The 26,988-nt window shown below is 38.2% G+C and overlaps 1 protein-coding gene and 3 long non-coding RNA genes across 13 annotated transcripts in view; 2 read left to right on the top strand and 2 right to left on the bottom strand.

The window, feature by feature from the left end:
• SNCA (synuclein alpha) overlaps positions 1-10,996 on the bottom strand; it is a 111,111-nt gene extending 100,115 nt beyond the window's left edge. For 4 of the 10 annotated variants that reach the window (XM_036258761.1, XM_036257988.1, XM_036255008.1 and 1 more), the window contains exons 1-2: positions 10,868-10,996; positions 9,265-9,410 (exon numbers count right to left, since the gene is read on the bottom strand). In XM_036258761.1, coding sequence (XP_036114654.1) covers positions 9,265-9,385 — 121 coding nt within the window. In that variant the 5' untranslated portion in view covers positions 9,386-9,410; positions 10,868-10,996. Of the gene's footprint in view, positions 1-9,264; positions 9,411-9,588; positions 9,735-9,879; positions 10,010-10,867 lie in introns of those variants that run through there. The other 6 variants (XM_036260236.1, XM_036261721.1, XM_036260945.1 and 3 more) reach the window with 4 other exon arrangements.
• On the top strand, positions 10,112-12,604 carry LOC118631480. Its single transcript, XR_004959888.1, has 3 exons — positions 10,112-10,194; positions 10,338-10,506; positions 11,610-12,604. It is a non-coding gene; the product is annotated as an uncharacterized LOC118631480 (long non-coding RNA).
• A 1,360-nt stretch (positions 12,605-13,964) lies between these two features.
• On the top strand, positions 13,965-21,556 carry LOC118630944. The gene is made up of 6 exons (XR_004959749.1): positions 13,965-14,021; positions 14,734-14,816; positions 15,757-15,920; positions 17,894-18,089; positions 21,060-21,127; positions 21,474-21,556. It is a non-coding gene; the product is annotated as an uncharacterized LOC118630944 (long non-coding RNA).
• On the bottom strand, positions 17,049-26,771 carry LOC118630534. Its single transcript, XR_004959682.1, has 3 exons — positions 26,280-26,771; positions 21,834-21,948; positions 17,049-18,109 (listed from the first exon to the last, which is right to left on the bottom strand). It is a non-coding gene; the product is annotated as an uncharacterized LOC118630534 (long non-coding RNA).
• Positions 26,772-26,988: the final 217 nt, after the last annotated feature.

Here is a 26,988-nt window from a genome sequence, read left to right on the forward strand (position 1 = left end):
ATGTACTAAGAGGTCACCAGTTTGATTCCTGGTCAAGGCACATGCCCAGGTTGTGGGCCAAATCCCCAGTGGGGGGCATGCAGGAGGTGACCAATCGATGTTCTCTCTCATCAATGTTACTATCTCTCTCTTCCTCTCCCTTCCTCTCTAAAATAAAAAAAAAATTAAAATACATATATTCAAGAACTTCTAATTTGTGAATATTTAAGACCCCCAATAAAAATAAAACATAAAGGAGCATTTGAGATCTTGCCCCCAAGCATATGTCATCAATTTTGGCTCAAATAAACTAAGAAAAAAATAAACTATAATTTTGTACTTAAGAACATAAGGTCTGGATTCAGATTTTCTGGATATTAATCTTCTCTTCACCACATACTAATCAAATATATATCAGTCAACATGAAGATCAAAGGAAATCACACATATAAATGTTTTTGTTTTTGTTTTTTTTAATCCTCATCTGAGGACATTTTTTCCATTTTTTATTCAGATAGAGTGGGAGGGAGAGTGAGGGAGAAAGAGAGAAAGAGAAACATTGATGTGAAAGGGACACATTGAGTGGTTGCCACCCGCACAACCCAACCAGGGCTGGGGACAAACTGTAACCGAGGTACCTGCCCTTAGCGGAAACCAAACCCGGGTCTCTCTGGACCGCAGGCCAACACTCTAACCGCTGAGCAAACTGGCCAGGGCGCATATAAATGTTTTTAAAAAGTGTATAGTACATAAATATTTTTAAGTAAAAGTGTTATTCTTTACATATAAAAAGATTTGCAATTTAAAACAAATGAAAAATCACCAAATCAAAAATTCAAATAAATAAAATAAGCAGATGTTAAATATGTTATAGAATATAGGATAGTATTTTAGATGTGTGGGTGTGTATGTATTTTGCAGGCAATGTTCACTTTGAACAGTATCATGGGATCATGAAATGACTATGTACAAGCTGAGTTCAAGTTGTGGAACCTGATCTTAATACTCAAGATGAAAATTACAATTCATCAGTGATAAAAATTTCCATTGTTCCATGACCTTTAATATTTTTTTCTCAAAACATTAAAAACCCTCTTAGTGATTTATAAATGTACAGGGGAATGAAAGGTTAGTAAAACTAGCCCTGGCCAGTTTGGCTCAGCGATTAGAGTGTCAGCTCACAGACCAGGGAGTCCCAGGTTCCATTCTGGCCAAGGGCAAGTACCTTGGTTGCAGTTGGTCCCTGGTCCCAGTTGGGGTCGTGCGGGTGGCAACCGATCAATGTGTCTCTCTCACATCAATGTTTCTCTCTCTCTCTCTCTTTTCCCCCCTCCTGCTCTGTCTGAAGACAAATGTAAAAATATCTTTGGGTGAGGATTTAAAAAAATAATAGTAAAACTAGTATTTACTTAGTAAACTCTAATTTAAAACATTGAGAACAAAGTGTTTTATTTCTTTATAAAAAACATAACTAGTTTAAACACTGCTTTTATTCTTGTTCTCATTGTATAACTTCCCGTATAGAGCAACATCTTTTCTAAGCTTTAGAAAATTGGTAACTGTAAATTTGGGTCTGTTTCTAAAATGTTACCCTTTATACTTTTAATGTCATGATCCATCTCTGACTGTTCTTTTAAAGTGAGGTGTTTGTGGCACCCCTTCCTCTGGGGCATCTTCACCTTACTCATCATAACCACGTCTGCGCGTATGGTAACAGTCACCGTCAGGAAGTTTCTCTGGTTGCACATCTAGTGTCTCCTGAATTGTGGCAATGTCAATATTCCCACTGTCAGCTATTTCATCCCTCAATAAATTTATGTTAGAATCAAATTTTACTTCCAGCATTTTTCACTTTCGTTGCCGCACTTTCATCATTTCGAGCCAATTTCCTCTTTCAATTATGCATTTTTGTAAATTGTTACATGAATTTTTCACTGGGAGCAGCAACATGACCACAGGCTTTGCTGTTTATGTGAACTGAATAGCAGATGTGCAGTGACCAATCAATCACCAACAGACTTGGAAAAAAGCAACATGATTTGGTCATGTATCAGAATGGGTTTCTGTTGTGCATGTAGTGATCTGTGGGTTGAAGAGCTAAGAGAAGTTGATACTTCATGCAATCACTCACAGTCTTGTGTTGTGGTAACAGAAATCTGAACTCTGTTGTTAGGGACTGGTGTTATTGAATTAACTGTGGTGACTGAATTCATGTATCCTGAAACTGTGTTAAGTGAAAATAGCCTGTATTTGAGAGAATATTTCTTATCACTACGCACCTGCTACCCCTTGCAACCATATTTTAAGAAATGACTAAATGGCTAGTAGAAAGAAATGTTTTACAGTTGGTCTGTAGTCTTTACTGTTTTCCTCAGTAGTACCCGAGAATTTGACCTTTGGCTAAATCATGGAATGTATGCTTAATCAAATATAAATAAGAATCTTGATAAGATTGATTCTTATCAAACAAATAACCTGTTGTTTGCTGTCCATTATTTATTAGTATGTAATTAAAAACCTTTAATTGATGAGTAGCCTATAATTTAAAAAGATACTGCTACAAAATAGGTGCCAAGTGGCTATGTGACTAGAGAAATATAGAAGTTGAAGGGACACCAGAACTAATAGTTCCATAGCCTACACAGTCCCTTCTTATCCCTCATGACTACACAAAACTACAGAATGAAAAAGGTTCGAAGTAATGCCTCGTAATTGCAAGAACTCAACTATGCTGTGGTTCAAGAAAAAAGCCTACTTTTCTCATGAGGTTTATGAAAAGTGTGTCAAATTTGCTCAGCCACAGTGAAATTAGAACATTTTCTTTAGTCACTTCCAATTTCTCAAACTAGTTATTAATAATAGGTTTTGTAATGAAGTATAAAAATATAAAAGAAAAGATGTTGAGCCTGGCCAGTATGGTTCAGTGGTTGAGCATCAACCCATGCACCAAGAGGTTGTCCATTCAACATGCCCAGGTTGTGGGCCAAATCCCCAGTGGGAGACATGAAGGAAGTAGCCAATCAATGTTCTCTCTCATCGATGTTTCTATCTCTCCCTCCCTCTCCATTCCTCTCTCTCTAAAATCAATAAATAAAAAAATATTTTTTAATTAAAAAAATATAAAAGAAAACATGTTGAGCCCCTTCAGTGTGGCTCAGTGGACTGAGCACTGTCCCATGGACTGACAGGTCCCAGTTCAATTCTCGGTCGGGTCACATGCCCAGGTTGTGGGCTCAATCCCCAGTAGGGGATGTGCAGGAGGCAGCCAATTGATGTTTCTCTCTCACATTGATGTTTCTATCTCTCTTTCCCTTCCTACCTAAAAAAAAAAAAAAAAAAAAAAAATCGATAAAAACATACTTAAATAAAAAAATTTAAAAATATATGTTGACAAAGTAATTATTTCTGTTGGAGAATTTATTTGATAATAACCATGGCTCCTACATATAAATGTGTGCTTTATAAAAATCCTCAACAAAATATTAGTGAATCAAATCTAACAACATATAAAAAGAATCAAACACTATGACCTAGTAGAATTAATTCCAGGTATGCAAGGCTGGTTCAAAACATGAAAATTAAAGCAACTCATCACATCCATGGACGAAAAAGACAAATTACACAATCAGATCAATAGATGAAAAATAGTATTTGACAAAATTCAAAATTCATGATGAATATGATAAAATTTTCCAGTAAACTAGGAATAGAGGGTAATTTCCTTAACTTGATAAAGAATATTTACAAAAAACTTGTAGCTGAAATTATATTTCATGGTAACAAACTAGCAGCTTCCCTACTGAGATCAGGAATAATGCAAGGATACCCCTTCCTCACCAATCCCTTTCAACATCATCCTGGAAGTCCAAGCTAATGCAGTAAGACAATAAAATAAAAAGTATGCAGATTGGGAAGGAAGAAAAAACTGTATTCATTTTCAAATAATATAATAGTCTATGTAGAAAACCCAAAAGAAAAAAACAAACAAACAAATGAAAAACCTCCTGGGACGAATAACTGATTATGGCAAGGTTGTAGGATATACAAGGTTAACAAACAAAAGTCAATTATTTTCCTATACACTAACAATGAACAAGAGAAATTTGAAATTAAAAACACAATGGCATTACATTAGTACCAAAAGAAAATTAAGTTATTGGGCATAAATTTAATAGAATATATATAAGATCTATATAAGGTCTGATGAACAAAATCAAAGAACTAAATAAACAGATATTCTGTGGCCATCAATAGGATACTCGATACTGTCAGTTCTTCCCAAGTTGATTTATAGTTCAATTCCGTCTCAATGAAAATCTCACCAAGTTAGTATGTGATACTGAGGAACAAATTTTAAAAACTGTGTGGAAAGGCAAAAGGCCCAGAATAGCCAATACAATACTGAAGAAGAACAAAGTCAGAGGACTGAGACTATCTAGCTTTAAGATATACTATAAAGCTAGAGTGTGGTATCAGCAAAAGAAAAAAGAAAAATAGATCAATGAAACAGAGAGCCCCTAAAGAGAACAACATAAATACAGTCAACTGATTTTTGACAAAGTAATGAAGACAGTATAATGGAGCAAAGGTAAACCTTTCAACAAATGGTTCTGGAACAACTAAAAATTTATGTACAAAAAAACAAAACAAAATCTAGACACATACTTGATACCTTTTGCAAAAACAACAACAAAAACGTCAAAATGTATTATAGCCCTAAATATAAGATTCAAAACTATAAAACTCCAAGAATATAACATAGGAAAAAACCTCCGTCACCTTGGGTAAGGCATGATTCATGAAAGAAAGAATCAATTAGATTTTATTAAAGCCCTGGCCAGTTTGGCTCAGTGGTTAGAGCATTGGCCTGCAAACCAGAGAGTCCTGGGTTCGATTCCCACTAGGGGCACATACCTCGGTTGCAGTTTGTCCCCATCCCTGGTTGGGGTCATGTGGATGGCGACCACTCAGTATGTCTCTTTAACATTAATGTTCTCTCTCTTCCCCCCTATCTCCCTCTGGCTCTGTCTGAAGATAAATGTAAAAAAAAAAAATCTGCCCTGGAAAAGAAAGTCAGAAAACAAGCTACAGGCTACAAGAAAATGTTTGAAAAATATACATTTGAAAATGGCCCAGCCGGTGTGGCTCAGTGGAGTGAGCAGCATCCCATGGACTGAGAGGTCCCAGTTCGATTCCCAGTCAGGGCACATGCTGGGGTTGCAGGCTTAATCCCCAGTAGGAGGCGTGTAGGAGGCAGGAGACAGCCGATCGATGTTTTTCTCTCATACTGATGTTTCTACCTCTCTCTACCTTTCTCTCTCTCTAAAAAAATCAATAAAAAACATACATTTTATAAAAGATACATCTGAAAATAGATTGTTACCTAAAATGTGAAAGAACTCTTAAAACTCAACAACAACAACAAAAACCCCACCAATTACCCAATTTAAAACCAGGCCAAAAAAAACCTGAACAGACACCTACCTCACCAAAGAATATGACAGATGGCAAATAAGTATATGAAAAGATTTTCCACATCAAGTATCATCAGGGAAATGCAAATTAGAAGAGCAATGAGTTACCTGTATACACGTATTAGAATGGCCAAAATAAAACACCAAATGCTGGGGGCATGTGAAGCAACAGGGACTCTCATTCGCTGCGAGTGGGAATGTAAAAGGGACAGACTCTTTGGAATACAGTTTGGAACCTCCTTACAAAACTAAGTATATTCTAATTATATGATCCAGCGATCATGCTCCTTGACAATTTACCCAAAGGAACTGAAGACTTATGTCCACACAAAAATCTGCACATGGATGTTCATAGCAGCTTTATTCACAAGCACCCAAACTTGGAAGTAACCAAGATGTCCTTCAGTAGGTGAATGGCTTAACTGTGGTATGTTCAGACAATAGAATATTACTCAATGCTAGAAAAAAATGAACTGATAGCCCATGAAAAAACATGGAAGAAACTTAAATGCATATTACTAAGTGAAACAAGCCAATTTGAACAGGCTACATATTATATGATTTCAAATATATGACCTTCTAGAAAAGGAAAAACTATGGAGACAGTACAAAAATTAGCGGTTGCCAGGGGCTGGGGAGAGGATGAACAGAGCACAGAGGATTTCCGGGGCATTGAAACTACTCTGTATGATAGTATAATGATAGATATATGTCATTATACATTTGTCCAAACCTATATAATATACAACACCAAAAATGAACCCTAAGGTGAACTATGGACTCTGGGTAACAATGCTATGTCAATATAGGTTTATTAATTGTAACACATGGACCACTCTGGTGAGGGATGTTGATATTGTGAGAGGCTATGTATGTGTAAAATCAAGGGGTACATAGGAAACCTCTGCTCCTTTTTCTCCATTTTGCTGTGAACCTAAAACTGCTCTAAATAATCATGTTGTTTTTTAAAGTATGCTTTGTTGTTCATATGTTCTGTTTTATTATGACATTCCCACAAAAACTGCAAGGTAGTTGCGTTTGTCTAAATTGCATGTTTGCAAATGAGGGAAGTGGTACTGAGAAATGGTAAGTAACTTTCCCTGTATCCTAAAGATAATAAATAAGTGGTGTAGTCTGGACTAGAATTAAGGTTTGTCTGACAAAATTTATATTCTCTCTACTTTACCAGGAGTCAGCAAACTACAGCCTATGAGCTATACTAACTCACCACCTATTTTGGTAAGAATAAAGTTTTACTGGAACACAGTGACATTAATTATTGTCTGTGGCTTCATTTACATGACAACAGAACTGAGTAGTTGAGACAGAGACACTATGGCCTAAAGTATTTTTTATGTAACCCTTTACAAAAAAAGTTTGCCAAGAATTGCACTATACCACTGTGTCTTCTCGTGGTCATTTCTGATCCTAAATCCTGTGTTTGAGTTCAATTTTTAATTCGACATCAGAATGTAACTAATAAATAACTTATAGAACATACTATATGCTAAATACCATAACAGACATTGATGATGATTTTTAAATGTGACATGTAAACAAATTACAATTTTTTATAATAATCTCATGTGATTAACAGAATTAATCTCTGAAAATAAATTTTTTATTTATCCAAACTCAAAATTAACAATGAAAACAAATAAGTTTTCCAGATGACCTAGAAAATGTTTTCCAGATGTTTATTACCTAGAAAAGAACAAATGTATTAATTTAATATTCAGAAGTTTCTGGACTGACTACAAACTAATCAAGTAAATGTTATTACTATTTAAAAATCCTTTTAAGTTAGTTATAAAGCAACTGAAATCAAAGAATATTTGTGTAGCATGTACTTGCGTAACTTGGAAAACTGAGGACAAATATAAAGATATTGAGTATCTGCATGTCATTGATTCAGTATTCAAACTTCCATCTAAAAAGATATAATTTACACTTCACAAGAAAGAACTTGACATTAACATCAATTGTGTTCTCTTGTAACACTTTAATTCAATGATTTTCTGAAAAATTTTTAAGATTGAGAAAGAAAACTAAAGATTTGTGTTAAGATCAACCAATAAAAGAGTCTATGAACAGTGAGAAAAAACACTATGAGAAGCATTCATAAAAATCATTTTTATGGAAAACAATATGGTGTTTCCTCAAAAAATTAAAAATTGAACTGCCCTTTGACCCAGTGATACCATTTCTAGGAATATATCCTAAGAAGCCTGAAACATCAATCAGAAAGAATACATGCACCCTTATGTTCATAGCAGCACTATTTACAATAGCTAAGATCTGAAAATAGCCCAAGTGTCCATTAATAGATGAGTGGATAAAAAAAGCTGTGGTACATATACACAATGGAATACTAGGCAGCTATAAGAAAGAAAGATCTCTTATCCTTTGAGATGACATGGAGGGACCTGGAGAGCATTATGCTAAGTGAAATAAGCCAATTACAGAAAGACAAATATCACATGATCTCACTTATTTGTGGAATATAATGAACAAAACAAACTGATGAACAAAATAGACCCAGAGACATAGAAATAGGGATCAGACTGACAAACCTTGGGGTGAGGGTTGGGGGGAGATAAACTAAAGAACTTATACACATATAAGCATAACCAATGGACATAGAAAACAATACTGCAAAGGAGGACAGGAGTGGGGAGGAGGGTGTCAATGGGGCAAAAAGGAGAAATGTATATAACAAAAAAATTAATTAATTAAAACTATTAAAAAATCATCCTAAGAATATCTTTTCTCCAGCCCGTCTATGTTGGAGAGACAGAATAGCTTTCTTTCACCCCACGGACATAGGCACAGTACCTTACACCATTCAGTATACTTATGCTCACCTTTCTGCTCATCCTGTGGCTACTGCTGCTACAGGGGCCACCAGAGAATGTGGAGGAGCTCAGAGGAGCAGAGGAGAAAGAGGGGATGTGGAATGAGCAATGCATGAGTGTGGGCATGTGTGTATGGGGGGTGGGTGGATGCATGTGTGTCCCTGTGGATGAGTGTGTATATATTTGTGCATGTCTAGTCCTTCCCCAAAGAATCTGAAGTTTGTAAAATAACACCCAACCTAATAAAGTTTACGATAAGAAAAAGAGAGTCAAGGTCTTCATGAATACTCCAAGGTGGGAATTTAGGAAAAGGTAGAAATGATAAGCATCAATTTCATTACTTATGTTGTGTATCGTCTGATAAGTGAAATATATAAATGTCTTTGAGACATTAGTAGCAGCCCTCAAGTACTTTCTTGAGCTCTTAGTCCCTAGCTTGTCAAGTGGTCTCAAGGAATCACTCCACCAAAGACTTTTCTGTCTTTTTCTTTTCAGATCTCTTTTTTTTAGGTATCCCAGGACTATATGAATGTCTTATTTTTTTTAAAGAATTAAAATTAGGAATATTATTCATAATGACAAAAGAAACCAAAGGCCCATGAATAATTTTGATTCTTATAATATTCTTGATTATATTTTAAAAGACTGATTTTAAAAAGTCCTCTGAAATAGACCTTTATGCACAGGTACATTTTTCAAAAGAAACAAAAAAGTCTTCAGTATTATTGCAAAATTCAATAATCTGAAATAAAAAAACCAAAAGATTACATTCACTTTTTACTATTAGCGCAAATATACATATTCACCTACCCACACATAACTCTGGTTCAATCCATCCTTTTGACAAGTGATGATGCAAAAATGAATCAAGGGAGAAATACCAGCATTTACAGCATCAATCATCCTAACTCATCAATCATAAATACATATCAAAGTGACACTTTGGGCTTACCTACCTACATAGAGAACACCCTCTTTTGTCTTTCCCGCTGCTTCTGCCACACCCTGTTTGGTTTTTTCGGCAGCAGCCACGACTCCCTCCTTGGCCTTTGAAAGTCCTTTCATGAATACATCCATGGCTAATGAATTCCTTTACACCACACTGGAGAACACAAAATACACTTTGAATGAGAACTTTGGGATAAAACAAAACAAAACTAGAAACACCCTGAAAGAACAGTAGAACTCCCAAACGTGTGAGGCTCTTTTAAGTGCACCCTTAATTCAACCACTGGACAAAGCAGCCTTTTTTAATCTTTTGCATTAAAAATTGAGCATACCCCATCCATCTTGGCTAGTACAAGTGTAGCCGCCTAAACATGGATGAGGATGAATCATCTCAGCTGTTCTCACTGAATTTCCGAAGTGGAGTTGCATGAAAAGATGGACCCTTCTTTCAACTCCCAGGGTCCAAACGGTGACAGTATAAGTTACAAGTACGTTTAAAGACAGATCACAGGAAAAGAAAGGGAGCTGGAGGTTTGGGGTTAGGGACAATGAAAATGAATTCCAGAAAAGGTCTAATAAGCAGATCAAGGAGGCCGGGGGGTGGGGGGAAGAGAACTACTCACCCTGGGTGTGGCTGAACCTCAGGCCAACTGGGAGCCCACCCGCACTAGCTCCAATCAACCCCACCATCCACGGGGCCCTCAGCTATCTGCCCAGAGCAGGTGCCCGTTCACTCGCGCCCGCAGTCTCCAGCCCGGCGCCTGCCACCCGAGGGGGCGTTCTCTGCGCGCGCACAGCCCGCTCCCCACCCCGCGCCCGCACCTGTTAACCCCTTACCACCTGTTGACTTGCCCTCTCCGCACTTGCATTTAATTATCTGCCAAGCACAGCTTGTTTACTTTACCAAGAGAACCGAGAGGGACTCTGGGGGATTTAAGGTAAGAAAGTTGGATGCTCACGCTCCGTCCAGCAGCCTAGCTCTCCCCCAGGGAAAAGCTTATCTCGAAGAAGCCCGACCTCTCAGTCTTTGGAAGAGGGAAATATCGGAAGCGGGGGGAAAGCCTGGTCAACTTACTCTCAGCAGGTCACCGCAGGGAGGAGTACCCAGTTCCGAGAGAGACTAGACACAGCGCGTCCTCCCGGCAGCGCCAACCTGCCACCCACCCCCGACCGCGGCCAGGCGGCCACCAGCACTCCTGTCCCACCAGGTGTTCTCCAGGATTTACGCAGCCGCCCTTCTAGAACCGCAGGTGCCTACCTGAGTCCCTCCGCTCCTCAGCTGTCCGACTTCCCCTTCCCCCTTAAAAATATTTAAACAATTCCCAACTAGTAATTAAATGGAAAGAGGGGGGATTAGGAGCGCCCCAGAAGGCAGAGGCGGCACCTGGAGAGGGACGGTCCCCGGGGAAGGCTGCAGGCAGCACAATCCAGAGATGAGAGGCTGGAGTCCTGGGAGGCGAACCCAAGAACCTGTCGTCGAATTGCCACTCCCTGTCCCCAGCACCAGAGGATCCCAGAGAAAGAGACGGGTCGGAAGGGAAGGCGGGGAGAAAGCGAAGGATGCCAAAGGCAAGGCTCGGGCCCCGGATCTGCTCTGAAGCCAGCACACACCTCACCCCCGTCGCCGCGCTCGGTCGCTCGCCCCCTTTCTCGGGTCCCCTTCTCTTGGTCGGGATCTTCCTCCTCCTCCTCTCGTTCCTCCTCCTTCTCCTCGGCTCACCGCCCCCGCGGCTGATTTGTCAGCGCGACTCCCCGCCCCTCGCCAGCTGCTCCCCGCGCCGCGTGCACTTCACTCCTCTTCTTGGGTGGGGGCGGGGGGAAGGCTGCACCTCAACTCCTGGGGCCCGCCGGATCCTGCGAGGTGGAAAGGTGGGGGTGTTCCGCGCTTCACCTACAGTTCAGGATCACGGGGACTCTGGTGGCGATCCCGAGCGGTTAGGACTAAGCTGACATCTTTCCCATCGCCCCTCCTCCCCTGCCTCTGCTTCTGGCTCCTCACGGGTACCCCCACGTCAGAGCCAACTTGGGGTCTGGGATCAACCATCAAAGATAGAGTCAATCTCTTGGGGAGCTGCTGGAGGAGGCAGGCGGCTCGGAGAGGTGCTCCCAGCCGCACCGCCCAGAGCTCGTTTCCCTGGGTCTCTGAAATTTGATTCGCAGGACACCACGTTAAGAATGCTTTTGCTCAAATGTCCTCCAGATTTTTCTTTGCCCTTAACCTTGCCTGAGCCTGAAAGGGTCCCGCGGGTGGAGAAGAGTCTAGTGAGGAAGAGTTACAGGTTGAGGAGGCAGGAGGAGGCTGGTCAAATCCTCTTTCCACCCCACTATCACCATTTTCTGTTCCTCCAATCAGGGACTGCCAGGCACAGGTTTCCCCATCAGCTGAACAAGAAATAAACATTCCCGGGCCGTCGAAACCTAGTGGTCCTTAGGCTTTTCGTTCTCGAAATGGGATTTACTTTCCACACTCAAGTGCCTGCGTGGAGGAGACAGATCCGGCGTGGTTTTATTTCCCTGGACCGTCACATCCAGTTTATTCTTCAGCCCCTTCTGAAACCGAGGTTCTGCACACCTCTCAGCTTTCTGACTCCCACCAGGGGTTGCCTCAGGGCTGACACCCTCCAACCCCACGCAGACACACAGACCTGCACACGCAGGTTTGCAGACAATCATCGCGCCTGACACGTTTGCACCTCTTTCGGAGCTGGAGGGAAACAGCTGTTCCCGCATCACTGCAGAATGGAGAACCAAGCTCCTCCCTCTAACAGAATGCCTTTGCTTTCTTTGCCTGGGAGGATGCTTTTAGCTGTGGAAGGAAAAACAGTCGTTGCTGTGTTTTTATTTTGTTTTTTTTTTGTGTGTGTGTGTTTATTTGGGGCAGGGTTGGGAGATGCTTTCTCTGACCCTTGCACTCACTTGGGTCGGAAATTTGAATAGTGTAAGATTTAAAATCTACAAAACAACCCGTTGAAACCAAAAGGGACAGGAAATAAGTACATATATGCTTAAATAATTCCTTCTATTATTGACCTGCCCTTTTTAAAAGTAGCCCTTCCAAAACACGCATGTTTTGTTTCATTGGAGTCAAGGAAGAAGGTTAAACTTGAAAGTTGATTTATTGCCTGGCTTTGAGACCTTGAACAAGTTATGGCCTCCTTCTGTTCAATTTTCTCTTGTAATGAGATGATGCCTCTCTTTCAACTTTTTAGTATGGAAAATACTCAACCATATACAAAAGTAGAGAGAATAGAGAATTCCCTGCATATGTCTCCAAACTTCCAACATTTTCAATGCATGGCTAATCATGTTTATTCTCTATGCCCACCCACTTCCCAATTTTTATTACTACTTCCTCTCCAGTTTATACTAAATTCCAAGAATTACATATACCTTCTTCATCTGTAAATATTTCAGCATGCATCCATAAAATATAAGAACTAATAAAAACAACCATAATAATTTTAGGCGGTCTTTTTAAAAAAAGTATAATTTATATACTGTGAAATGCTCAGATCTGAAGTAGTAGTTTGTTTATTTATTTATTTATTTATTTTTTAAAATTATTTATTTATTTTTTTGTTACAGATATTTCTCCTTTTTTACCCCATTGGCACCCCCCTCCTCACCCCAGCCCCGCCCCATCCCCGGCTTAGTTGTCCATGTCCATTGGTCATTTATACATGCATATAAGTTCTGTGGTTTATCTCTTCCAACCCTCCCCACCCCCTCTTCTGAGGGATGTCAGTCTGTACCCTACTTCCATGTTTCTGGGTCTACCATATTCCTCAGACTGTTATGTTCATTATATTCTGTATAAAAGTGAGATCATGTGGTATTTGTCTTTTTCTGCTTGGCTTATTTCACTTAGGATAATACTTTCCAGGTCCCTCCACGTAGTCTCAGAGGATAAGAGATCTTTCTTTCTTACCGCTGCATAGTACTCCATTGTGTATATGTACCACCGCTTTTTTATCCATTCGTCTACTGATGGACATTTGGGCTGTTTCCAGATCTTAGCTATTGTAAGTAGTGCTGCTATGAACATGGGGGTACATATATTCTTCCTGATTGGTGTTTCAGGCTTCTTAGAGTATATTCCTAGAAGCAAGATCACTGGATCAAATGGAAGTTCAATTTTTAATTTTTTGAGGTAACACCATATTGTTTTCCATAGTGGCTGCACTAGTCTGCATTCCCAGCAGCAGTGTATGAGAGTCCCCTTTTCTCCACACCCTCGCCAACACTTGTTTGATGATTTGTTGATGGCGGCCATTCTGGCAGGTGTAGGTGATACCTCATTGTTGTTTTAATTTGCATCTCTCTGATGATTAGTGATGTTGAGCATTTCTTCATATGTCTCTTGGCCATTTGTATGTCCTGTTTGAAGAGGTGTCTATTCAGCTCCTCTGCCCATTTTTTAATTGGGTTCTTTGTTTTCCTTTTGTTGAGTTGTATGAGCACTCTGTATATATTGGAAATTAACCCCTTATCTGATACATCATTGGCAATGATGTTCTCCCATACAGTGGGTTGCCTTTCCGTTTTGCTGAGTGTTTCTTTTGCTGTGCAGAAGCTTTTTAATTTGATGTAGTCCCATGTGTTCATTTTTTCCTTTGTTTCTGTTGCCTTAGGTGATGTATCAGTGAAAATTCTGCTGCGTATGATGTCCGAAATTTTGCTGCCTACATATTCTTCTAGAATTTTTATGGATTCACGGGGCACATTTAAGTCTTTTATCCATTTTGAGTTTATTTTTGTGTATGGTGTAAGTTGATGGTCTAATTTCATTTTTTTTGCATGTAGCTGTCCAATTTTCCCAACACCACTTATTAAAGAGACTGTCTTTACTCCACTGTATGCTCTTACCACCTTTGTCAAATATTAATTGAGCATATTGCCTTGGGTCCATTTCTGTTTTTTCAGTTCTGTTCCACTGGTCTATATGCCTGTTCTTGTGCCAGTACCAGACTGTTTTGAAGTAGTAATTTATTTTAGTCAGTTTTGAAAAAATACATGCATTAATGTGACCCACATCATTTTGAATGCACAGTGCATTTTTATCATCAGAGAAAGTTCCCTCATGCCCTTCTCAGTTGTAAATATTTTAGAATTTCCAAAACGGAATCATACAGTATGGGCCTTTTTTGTATCTGTCTGGTGTCGATCACTCAGCATAATGTTTGTGAAGTTCATTCATGTTGTTGTTTATTTCTTTTTATTGCTCTTGTTTCTTTTTATTACCCCCAATAATAAATGCTTTCCATTGTGACCCATTATAACTAGGTACCTTGATAGAATTTATGACAATTATTTAATATGTTATTTCATCTGACATATTTATAGTATAACAGGATCCTCCTTAGAACCCAGCGCTTTAAATCAAAGAGGGGAATACAATAGATAGTTTAGGCTCTACTCACTGAAGACCAATAAAAGAATTATTTTGAGCAGTTGTTACTGTTTTGTGCTTGTTATAGGATAGCACGATTCCGCACCTTCAAATGGTACTTCATGCTTGGCAGAGGACTAATGTACTGTATAATTTCATCATAACAAGAGGGTAAGTTAAGTTTTATTATGTACCTTTTATAGACAGGGAATCTGAGGCACAGAGAATTTCAGTAACAGGCCTAGACTGTCTCGCTCTTAAGTGGCAGAGCTGAGATAATCTAGCAGGAACTGTTCCAGACGGCATATTTGTCTCCAGAATTGGCAGTTACTCTCTGAGACTTTACTGACTGAGTGTAATATCAGATCAGAGGGAAAGGGTGAGACCTTACTATTAGAAATGGCCTTTGAATTAGGATACGACAATGGAAATCAAGGAGAATTTATTTACTTTTTTATAAAGCAGTACATCCATATTTGAAATTTTGCCTTTTCCATGTTGTAATTTAAATAGGGAGAGATGATTTCTCACCACCCACATCAAAGAAAAAAAAAGAACTGTAAAACAATTTTTTTTGTCATTTTTAATTATAATTACAATTCCATGTTTTATACACCTTTTTCACTCCTTAAAGTGCCTTGCACATAATAAGCATTCCATAAACTTTTAATTACTGATGATATTAATAGCAACATTGCTTATGTTCTACCTATAGTCTCTTAGCTGTGTATTCTTAAGGAGGCAGAACTACTCAAGAATGAGGAAGGGAATTGGAAGTTAATGAAGATTATTTTTTCATCATTGATTAAAAGCATGGTCTTGAGTAAATTTTTGACTCTAAACATAACTTTAAAATTTAATCTCATTGAATAGTTTGTACCTCATAAGAACTATGAAAGAGTAACCTATAGGGAAACATTACTAATGTGCACATTTTGTTAGTGCAGTCATACATGTTTGGTTTTCTCATAAATTTTAAAGATTCTGCTACTCTTACATAGGATTTCTTTTTTTGGCTTAATACAGTAAGTTCCTATAGATTAACATTCTATGAAATGCATGGTTAAACCTAAACTCTCTTTGTCTTCCCCATAAAACAACTGGGTTTTAGATGTGCCATGAGGTGAACATGTGCTGTAGATGAAATGGCATGAGAAATAAGAAAGCTGCGTATGACCAAGTGATAAAGAGACTTTAATCTGTTTCTTATCCCCTATGTGCATCTTCCTCTCATTTTCTGCAAATGTATGAAAAACATGCAGTAGTGAGACCTTGGTAAGCTCCTCCTGTAATTTCAGAGTGGGCACAGAGGGAAAGCCTAAGGCATACAGTTGAGATGGCGTTGTGTATGACTTTGGAAAGGGGTTGAGCTTGAAACAGGGCAATCTGGTTACTCCAAAGAGATATGAAGAATAATGAAAAAGAAGCATAGTGCCAAAAAAGATTCTCTAGTTTGATCCCATGGGTTCTAGTTTGACACCATTGGCAGCATAGAGTAAATGGACATTTATTCCAGCACAATGTAATTTAGCATATTTATTAATGCTGAGTATATCCTCAACAATGTAGAAATGGTGACAAGAATGTGCTATGTAAAATTAAATTGCATACCATTTTATGTATGTTTCCTTTTTCAAATACAGTTGACATTAAATATTAGTTTCAGGTATATACCCCAGTGATTAGATATTATATAACTTATGAAGTGATCCCCCTGATAAGTCTAGTATCCAGCTGGCACCAAATAGTTATTATAATATTATTGACTATATTCTCTATGCTAGACTTGACATCCCTGTGACTGTTCTGTAACTGCCATATTGTACTTTTTAATCCCTTCACCTTTTTCACCCAGCCCCCCAACCTCCCTCCGTCTGGCAACCATCAGTTTATTCTCTGTATCTATGAATCTGTTTCTCTTTTGTTTGTTCATTTATTTTGTTTTTTGATTTCACAAATAAGTGAAATCATATGGACCTTCTCTGACTTATTTCACTTACCACAGTACCCTCTAGGTCCATCCATGTTGTTACAAATGGTAAAATTTCATTCTTTTTTATGGTTGAGTAATATTTTATTGTATATATGTACTACCTCTTCTTTATCCCATTGTCTATTAATAAACACTTAGGTTGCTCCCATATCTTGGTTGTTGTAAATAATGCTGCAATGAACATAGGGATGCGTATATTTTCAAATTAGTGGTTTGGATTTCTTTAGGTAAATACCCAGAAGTGGAATCTCTGGGTCATAAGGTAGTTCTATTTTTAATTTTTTGAGAAACATACATACTGTTTTCCATAGTGGCTGCACCAATTTGCAATCCCACCAAGTATGCATGAGGGTTCCCCTTTTTCCACACCCTCACCAACACTTGTTTTTTGACTTATTGATGATAGCCATTCTGACAGGGTGAGGTAGTATCTCATTGTGCCTTTAATTTGCTTTTATCTGACGATTAGTGATGTTGCACATCTTTTAATATGTCTTTTGACCAAACTGTACATCATTTTAAATATCCCTGTGATTTTTGTGGTACTAAAAATATGAAGACATGCAAGATTTCAACATTAAAGAATTTAAAGCCAGAGAGAAAGATCTTTAAATATTTTAGGATCTAAAAAGTTTAAATGACTTTAGAATTGGAAGTAAAAGATATTATGAGCTCAAGAAATTCACTAAGCTCTGGCAAGCATGGTAGACTTCTGAGCGTGGAAGAACTGCGTACAAGTTAAACTTGGTAGCAGTGAGCCAGAGCAGGTATCTAACCTCTCTAATTTCTAATTTTCTCATGTATAAAATGGGGGTAATATTGTACTTGTGTGTGATTGTTGTAAGGAATAAAAAATATGATTTTAGCAAAGAACAAGCACAGTGGAATCTCCCAGTACAAATAGTCATTATTATCTAGCCCCCATGTTTCAGGGTGCCCTAGAAAATACTCTCCTCATTGCAGTAGTTTTCTACCTTATTCCCAGCCCTCCCCAACCTCCATCCCACCTGAGACATACCTCAGGTATCTGATGCCTCTCCAACAATAACACTGGCTTCCTATGGTAGGTAAAAAATCTCCAACCAGGCATGCAAGTTGTGAGGAGATAGAGAGGGGAGATTCAATGAAGGGGTCATTAATGTAAAATCTGCCAGATATTACTTTTCCTCCCTAATATGTGGAATTCAATAACATCGGTAGCCTCAAGAAATATGAGGACAGTAGTAGAATTAGTAGTCTTTGTGTTTATTAACAGTTTTACATTCTGGAAACCTGGATTTTTAAGAAAGGGCAATGGCAGAGCTCCACAGGAACACTGTTTGCCAAGGCAGAAAAGTAAGACGATGTAATGAATGGAGTTCCAGACTTGCCCCATGCGTTGTGACAGCAGCTCTGAAAGGCTTCAGAGTGGACGTCCAGTTCGGAGATAAACGCAGCCTCTAGTGCTCCAGGTGCGTGAAGAATGGACTGTCTGATAAGACAGGGACAGATCTAATTCTACTTTTAATTGCATTCGCGCTCAGAAAGGCAGAAAAATAAATTGATAAATAATCATTTCAGGGAAATTCATAATGTTTTGCATAGTGTTTTGAGCTGCAATTATAATGCCTTCATAAACGGAGAAATTATAACAGTTTAATAACATGAGCATGTTTTATATAATATCAGAATTATCCAGGCGTCTAATATATTTCCTTCTATAGAAAATTTGAGAGCGTGAAGTGGCATTTAAGAAATTATCTTCAACACTATTTAAAAAGCATAGCATTAATGTTTTGAAAGCTTGTTATGCCACCTTATTATTAAGAGATTAAGAAACAGAAATTATTCAGAGAAGAATAACTTCTTAATGGTTACTTGATAAATACTTTAATATCAAAACATATCCATGTTAATAAATACAGATTTGTCACATCATTTTACTATAAAACATTACATTGTACCATGTAGGCAATTAATCAATTGTCTATTTTTAATTTATTTTTATTTTTAAATTTTATAAAAATCCCTTGAGTTCAGTTTTTCTGTAATTATCTTCACAAGAATAGGAAAGCGCTTGCTTATATGCTCAGTGTAATTATTCTTCATAAATATTTACATATTATTGAGTTCCCCTTAAATCAACTTCTCTATGATAAACCATGATTCTTTCTTTAGGTCTCTGATTCTTTTGTCAATACACCCCTATTTAAATTTCTGTTAAATGTTCTGTTACAATAAAAGCTGTTTTGTTTTGGATTTTTTTGGTCAAGATAAGGAGAAACTGCAAGTACTCAAATTAACCACAAATAATTTTTTTTATAGTAGTGGCTATTACACTTTTGAGAACTGTCAAAAAATGAAGTTGTACATTTTTATTTTACATTATCAATACTTAAAGTTCAGAAATAGGTCTGGTTAAATTTAACTTGCAGTTTCACAGATATGTCTTTAAACATTTATAACAAAGAAAAAATGGTGTTTAAACATCTTCACATAATGTAGTCAACAAAAAGAAAAACTAATTCATAAAAAAACTTACTGAGCCCTGGCTAGTTTGGCTCCGTGGTAAAGGGTCCGCCTGCAGACCAGTGAGTCTCGGACATGAAGTCTCAATTCCGGTCAAGGGCATGTATCTCAGTTGTGGTTCATCCCCGGTCCTGATAGGGGTTGTGCAGGAGGCAACCAGTCAATGTGTCTCTCTCTCCCTCCCACTCTATCTGAAGATAAATGGAAAAATATCCTCGGGTGAGGATTATGGGGAAAAAAAAAACACCTTAGTGATGTTACTCAAATGTGCTGCTGAATTTCAAGTAAGAAACTAGCATACAGCTACAGAAGACAAAAGAATATAATACACACATATACATATAATGCCAAAGAAAAAATGGTAGTGAAAGTATTTGCCAACTCTTTTCAAATGTAAGAGGGACCTGTCTGTGTTTAGTGGTTTAGTTTTTCTCTGTGTATCCACAATCAATTAAATGAGAATTCAATCTCCTTAATCGTCTTGGATTATGGTCTTAACCTGTAGGGAGCATTTTAAATTGTTGAAAATAACACTCCCGAGATATGTTAAAAAATCAAATTGGATTTGTATGACAGGACTGACTGAAATTACAATCAATAAATATTATTTCCCTCATTTTTTTGTTACACAAATAGTACATGCTATTTTTTAAAAATAAGTAAGTGCATATACAAAAAAGGAAAAACAAAAAAACACAACACAAATACAGGCATAACTCAGATGTATTGCAGGTGTAATTCCAGACCACAGGAGTAAAACAAGCATTGTAATCAAGTGAGTTGGTAATCTATTCGCTGCTTGAGGGTATTGCCTTCAATTTGTAAAACACACACCTGGGAGATGCAATAAAGTTGAGCGCAGTAAAATGAAGTGTGCCTGTAAAATAGTATGTCCAGAAATATGTGATAAACTGTGGAGTCTCTTATTAAAAATTACTTTTCTTGCCCGACTGGAGTGGCTCAGTGGTTGAGCGTCACTCCATGAACCAAGAAGTCGCCAATTCAATTTCCAGTCAGGACACATGCCCAGGTTGTGGGCCTAATCCCCAGTAGGAAGAATGCAGGAGGCAGCCAATCAATGTTCTCTCTCATCAATGTTTCCATTTCTCTCTCCCTCTCCCTTCCTCTCTCTCTCAACAATAAAGAAAAAAGATTTTAATTACTTTTCTTTTAAAAATATGTATCAAAATCATTAACCATTGTCCATACCTTTTGACTAAGTAATTCCACTTCTAGAAATATATCCTAAGAAAATGTTATATAGTCAAAGAACTATTTTATGGTGGTTTATGCAATTTTAAGAATACTCCTGCATTTTTCATAAAATTTTTTCATCAATGCAATGCAAAAGATTCCTATTAAGTACTCATCTACAGCCACTTATTCCTTATGTGACATGTGACACAGCTAGTAAATGATGAGGCGTGTTTTTTTCTGTTCGTTTTCTCAAAGCACACAATATAACAGCAAATACTTGAGCTGACCTTCTCTCCGCCTGCTCTCTGCTCTTTCAGTGATAGAGGTTAGCTATAGCTACCTCGTAAATATGTGAAAATGGATTGAGCTAACTATCATGATGATATGTGAAAGAACCGATTCTACTTAACTTATAAAGCATAGTTTAGGGGTAAAAACTAGAAGGATAATCATTTAACTGTTCTTTTCCTGCAACAAATGCTGCATATAACAAAATAATGCTTACAGAAGTAAAGGATAGACCAGCTGGTGTGGCTCAGTGGTTGAGCATTGTCCCATGCACCAAGAGATCACCAGTTCGATTCCCAGTCAAGGCACATGTCAGGTTGTGGGCCAAATCCCCAGTGGGGGCATGCAGGAGGCAGCTGCTTGATGTTCTCTCTCATCAATGTTTCTCTGTCTCTCTCTCACTTCCTCTCTCTCTAAACTCAATAAAGAAAAAAAAAAGAAGTAAAGGATGGATTTAGTTCTGGACACAGAAGAGCTACTACTGAATAAAAAGAAGGTGAGGTTATAAAAACTCTTTCAGTTCAGTAAAAAAACACCAAAAACAAAGGCCAAAACATCAAAAAATTCTACTTAAAAGAATTGGCCCAAGTGTATTGTATTCATTACTAATTTTTCAAAATAATCTGTTTAAAAGTATTCCATTTTATCATCTGTAAAATGACTACTCCTGAAGAAGTGATGGGCATCAGGCTGTGAGGCTGAAGGACATCCAGTTCCACCACTGACAGCATATAGTGTATGCCATCGTATGTTCAACTAGAAATCTAAGCAAGTGTGAACATTTGAAAGAATTAAACGTTCTTCTGTCTAAAATAATTACCTTCCCTTCTCTGTCATTAAAGGCAGCTCTACTAGAAGAGCATCAAAAAAAATCCATCAGACTGCATCAGTATTGCCAGGTGCAACATGGCTGTCAGCAACTGACGTATGTGGTTAATGAGCTTTAAACTTCATTTTAATGCATACACTACCCTGTGAATAACCATTTATGTGTATATAATTAAAATAGTTGTTTAGCATAAGTGTATTTAAAATATATTGTTTTACTTCAGGAAGTTTAGATACTTGACAGAGAATATTGCAAGTGGTGAGGTTCCGTTTTTACTGCAAAGCTGTGGGACATATCTTGCAAAGGTACAGAGAGAATTATCTCAAGAGTAGAGGCTCTCAGACATCTTGAACTATCAAGGCTTAAAACTGACCTGGCAGAGTGGCAGAGAAGTAGTGAAACAGGGCACACGTTTCTCTCCATTATGGAGGGTCAGCATCTCAGAAATTGATCTTCAAGGAGGAACTTCTATATGGAGTTGCTGGTCCCTATCAGAGAAAGAAGCATGCTCTTGAGAACATTGCAGAACATGTATTCTATTGGTTTCTGTTTATAATAATTAGCTACCACATCCATAGAATTATTTTATACATAATGTTTTTCTCTCGTAAAGCATTGGTTATGGCCTAGGTGACATATACCCTCATGGCCATCACAGTCCTACTTCTCAAGATTTCTTCCACATTCTTCTTTTTCCCCAAGGGGGAAAATAAATTTAACACTTTTCAAATAGAGCTTAATTGCATAGAAACAATGTTATACTTTGTAGAGTACTAATTAGAGCCAATAGTAATAATAAGTCTCATCTAAAATCCTTTCAAATTATAGTCAGTGTTGAAATGGTGTTGAGCTTTTGCACACTTGCCAGATATGCAAGTTAATGTGTTTCTATGGATTTAGAGAGGGCATTATGAGACAATTTCCCACAAGTGAATTGCATTTTCTGATTGACATATTAAGACCCCTAATGAAGGTGAAGAGCAATATAGAAATCTCTCTGAATACACAGATGTTAGAATTAGAAGCTTCACGTAACTAAAGAGGCTCTCATTTGGCCCGGCCAGTGTGGCTCAGTAGATTGAGGGTCACCCTATAGACTGAGAGGTCCAGTTTGATTCCAGGTCAGGGCACAGGCCTCGCCTGGTTTGCAGACTTGATCCCCAGTAGGGGGCGTGCGGGAGGCAGCCAATGGATGATTCTCTCTCACATCGATGCTTCTATCTCTCTCTTCCTTCCTCTCTCTCTAAAAAAATCAATAAAATATATTTTAAAAATAGTCTCTCATTTAGCTAGAATTCTTCCTTCCCTGTTTCATCTTATTCATTCTTTTTCATTATTCTCCTTTTATTTCTCATGACTTTTTTCTTTTAAAATATTGGTCTGATTTAAGTATTAAAAATTTATTTACCAAGACACGAAGAGCCAGTGGAGTTAACATCCCAAGCATTATAAGCTGAATTGCATCCCTCTCACATCTGTATGTTGAAGTCCTAACCTCCACACATCGGAATATGACTCTATTTGGAGATATCATTTTTAAAGAAGTAAAATGAAGTTTAAATGAGGTCGTGGGGGTGAGCTTAATCCATTACGACTGGTGTCCATATACACACAGGAAGACAATGTGAAGACGCAGGATGAAGATGGCCATCTACAAGCCAAGGCAAAACATAAGAAAGAACCAGCCGTGCTGACAACTTGATCTTGGACTTCCAGTCCAAGGATAATGAGAAATAAATTTGTTGTTTAAGCCATCCACTCTGTGCTATAATAGTTACATTTTCAAATAAAAACTGGGTAGCTACGCGATGAGCCTTGTCCAGGGAAGTTTGTAGAAACTGTGTCACTGGCCCAAGATGCAGCAGTCACTATCACGCCCATGGATGATGTGGAGGCCTACTAGTACCATATGTACTAAGCCCTTCATCCCCTCTCAGAATGAAGTATACCAGGACATAACATACACAGAATTAGCACCATCCCATCCTCTCTTTAAAAGTGCTTGTTTTGTACTCTGCAGACTTCAGGAGACGGAGAACAAAATCTGAGGGTACGGAACAAAAACTGGCACTATGAATATTTTAAGACAGATGTGCACAACTAGAAATAAAGTTCTCAATCTTAAATTTAAGGCCCCCAAACCAGATTCACCAGTACCACATGACTGTTATCATTTCAGCTCTCATTCTTTGAAAACAGTAAGAGTGTGGAAGTTAACCTAAAAAATTATTGGTATAGTGAAACTCAAGACTGAGAATTGAATTATAATAAGGTTAGAAAGAATGCGTTTTCTGATTTACCACCCTTCTTATAACCAGCTAGACAATCATAAGCATCCATTATTAATTCCTGAATGTCCTACCCTATAGGTCCATCCATTCTAACTGCCCAGACAATTAATCCAGTAGTAAGTGTGCACATTCACTGCTAAAGAGGGTATAGACCAGTGGTTCTCAACCTGTGGGTCACGACCCTTTTGGGGGTCGAATGACCCTTTCACAGGGGTCACCTAAGACCATAGGAAAACACATATTTCCAATGGTGATTCATAGCAGTAGCAAAATTACAGTTATGAAGTAGCAACCAAAATAATTTTATGGTTGGGGGTCACCACAACAAGAGGAACTATATTAAAGGGTTGCGGCATTAGGAAGGTTGAGAACCACTGGTATAGAGAACATTGCTAATATTCTAAAGGACTAACTTTTTAAATGTATTTTTTCTGGGTCTTGAAATTCTGATTGTGGACCAATGTGTTACTAAATACAGGGTGTGCCCCCAAAATGTATACAGGTGTCTGTAGACTCTATTACATTTTGAAAATAAAATGTATTTTAATAAACATTGGCTTTATAATTATTCAAAGCTGTGTATACATTTTTGAGGGCACACCTTATACTCAGTTCAAATCAATGGCTGTTTACTGAACAATCGAGGTCCACACATTTCTTTACATCCCCAGTGACTGGAATGTGGACCCAGAAGGTCCCCAAACAGTTTTTCACCCACTGATCTCCATCCAGTTTATAGAACTCAGATTATCCTTTGGTTTCATTGTTTCCTACTGTAGGAAACTATCTACTTAACCTAAGAGACTCCTGTGAGTACTAGGTCCTGCATTGGTCTGGGCAGTGCTTGTTTTTAGAACCTGGCAATTCTCCAAAAGTTTCCTAAATACAGATTGCTGAATTTGTGAAAATATTCAAATGTCATTTTGATGTTGATTTAAAATGTTTTAATGCTCGGCCGGTGTGGCTCAGTAGATTAAACCTTGTCCTGTGGACTGAGAGGTCCGGGTTCGATTCCCGGTCAGGGCACATGCCTGGGTTGCAGGCTCGATCACCAGTAGGGGGTGTGCAGGAGGCAGCCAATACATGTTTTTCTCTCAGATAGATGTTTCTATCTCTCCCTTCCTCTCTCTCTAAAAAATCAATAAAAACATATTTTTAAAAAAGTGTTATTTTAACTATTTTATCATTCTAGTTTCACTATTTGGTATTTTCATTAGAATAGTTTTGTTCAGGCACTTTCATTATTTCCCTTTTCTTATGCACAGGTTTCACCTTCACTAATTTTATAATTCTTACTCTCCTATTAACAAAACCAACTTAGTCCGGCCGGTGTGGCTCAGTGGTCGAGCGTCGACCCATGTACCAAGAGGTTGCCGGTTTGATTCCCAGTCAGGGCACATGCCCAGGTTGTAGGCCCAATCCCCAGTGGGTGGCATTTGGGAGGCGGCCAATTAGTGTTCTCTCATCAATGTTTCTATCTCTCTCTCCCTGTCCCTTCCTCTCTCTCTAAAATCAACAAAGAAAAAAAATGAATAAAACCAATTTATCCAGACAGTAAAATTATTGATTATTGTAGGGTGAACAAACCAAAATAAGAAAGAACAACTCTGAGGAACTCACTCATTTTTCTCCATTTTTATTACCTGGATGTTGGATTGTTTATTTCCTAGACTCAGTTCTAAAACTATCAATCATAGCAGAAACACTTTTCAAAGACAGAACTACTAGGGACCCTACAAAGAAAATGAAAACTTGAGAGTTTCTATCCAGTAGCTTCATGGATCCTTAGGGAAAAATTAGACTTCTCTGGTTACCATATTAGTTTTATACTATATAGTTCAAATTTCCTGTCTTTCCAAATACAAGAGAATGTGATTTGTGTCCGTCCTGTTGTGTATATTCAGTGACAAAAGGATGATTCAAGTGAAACTAACATAAATGCAACCTCATAGGTGCTAAAAACAAGCACCAGAAATAGAGATGATCACAGAAGCAGGAAAAATTTTGGCAACATAAAGGTCTAGCCTCCTTATATACTAAAAACAATGTTTATAATCAAATTACTATCACATTTCCCACCATTGGACACAGTAAACAGCGGAGCTAGATTTCAACATTGGGCAGATTCAAACTACAGGATATTGCTGTATAAGTAAACATCACAGCTCAGTATCTATGCAGTAGATAATAATAATTTATAATAGTCAACTCATTATTTTATAGTCCTTAAATAAAAGATATACTTTGTTAATGAATATTTAAAGTTTTGATAAAAGATAATAATTTACCAGAATTAATGTCAGTTTTACGACTAGATCCTCATATTTGTGTCATCAATAGAACTGACAACGATAATTTAAGTTCTCTGTATTTAAATCAAGACATTTAAAATTGAATGAAAAATTATGCTAAGATATTAATTTGCTGTCCGTGAGCACCAGATACTCAATTCTTTGTTGATGAATTATCACAAAATAAGCAGACAATATCTGAAAAAGTGATGCTGAGAAAGATTTTTCTGAACTTACTCAATGTCACTGTACCAGTTATGAAGCCAGTGCCCCTAAGTCCAAGTTCATTTTATTGTTTTCATTGTCTCTCTGGTACTGGGGCTAAGATGCACAAACCATGTTCCTTCCCACTTGACTTTCTGTCCGTTTCTGCAGCTGAGGACCTTCCAGGCTTGGTGGAGGGCAGGGGAGAAATTTGATTCTTCTTATTTGATGGTGGTTATTGTCACTGTTACCTGACCCCAGCCATCTTCCTCCAGGCCAGCAGCTGCAATTGGATCCAGCCCCTGGCTGCTTTCTGTATTTCCAGAAACAACCTAATTTCAGCCACAGGGTTTCCAGTACTGGGAGAGCAGCACCCACTCTTCAGACGTCTGAGGCCCCATGACATGGGATGGGACTCCTCCCCTGGGCTTGGGCTTCTGCGTTATCAGCACCGGCCAAGCAGGCAGTGCCCCTTTCTCATGGGTCCGATTGCAGCCCTGAGCTGCAGAGATACCAGCAGGAGCCTGGTTGCACCCTCTCCGCAGAAGTGTGAATGCCAACTGTAAAGGAGTCCTGCTTTAAGACATCAGGTTCTGATAAACCCAACCCTGGGTCTTTGTTGCTCTGTTTTAGGGGATGACACCTACTTCTCATACTTACTAATCTTTTTTCTTTTCTTTCCAGGTTGTCTTTATGTCTTTTTCAGTCCTTTAGGATAATTTAACCAGTTCTTTTTTTTCAG

Source organism: Molossus molossus, unplaced genomic scaffold (assembly GCF_014108415.1).
Source record: "Molossus molossus isolate mMolMol1 unplaced genomic scaffold, mMolMol1.p scaffold_m16_p_1, whole genome shotgun sequence".
Taxonomy (NCBI): domain Eukaryota; kingdom Metazoa; phylum Chordata; class Mammalia; order Chiroptera; family Molossidae; genus Molossus; species Molossus molossus.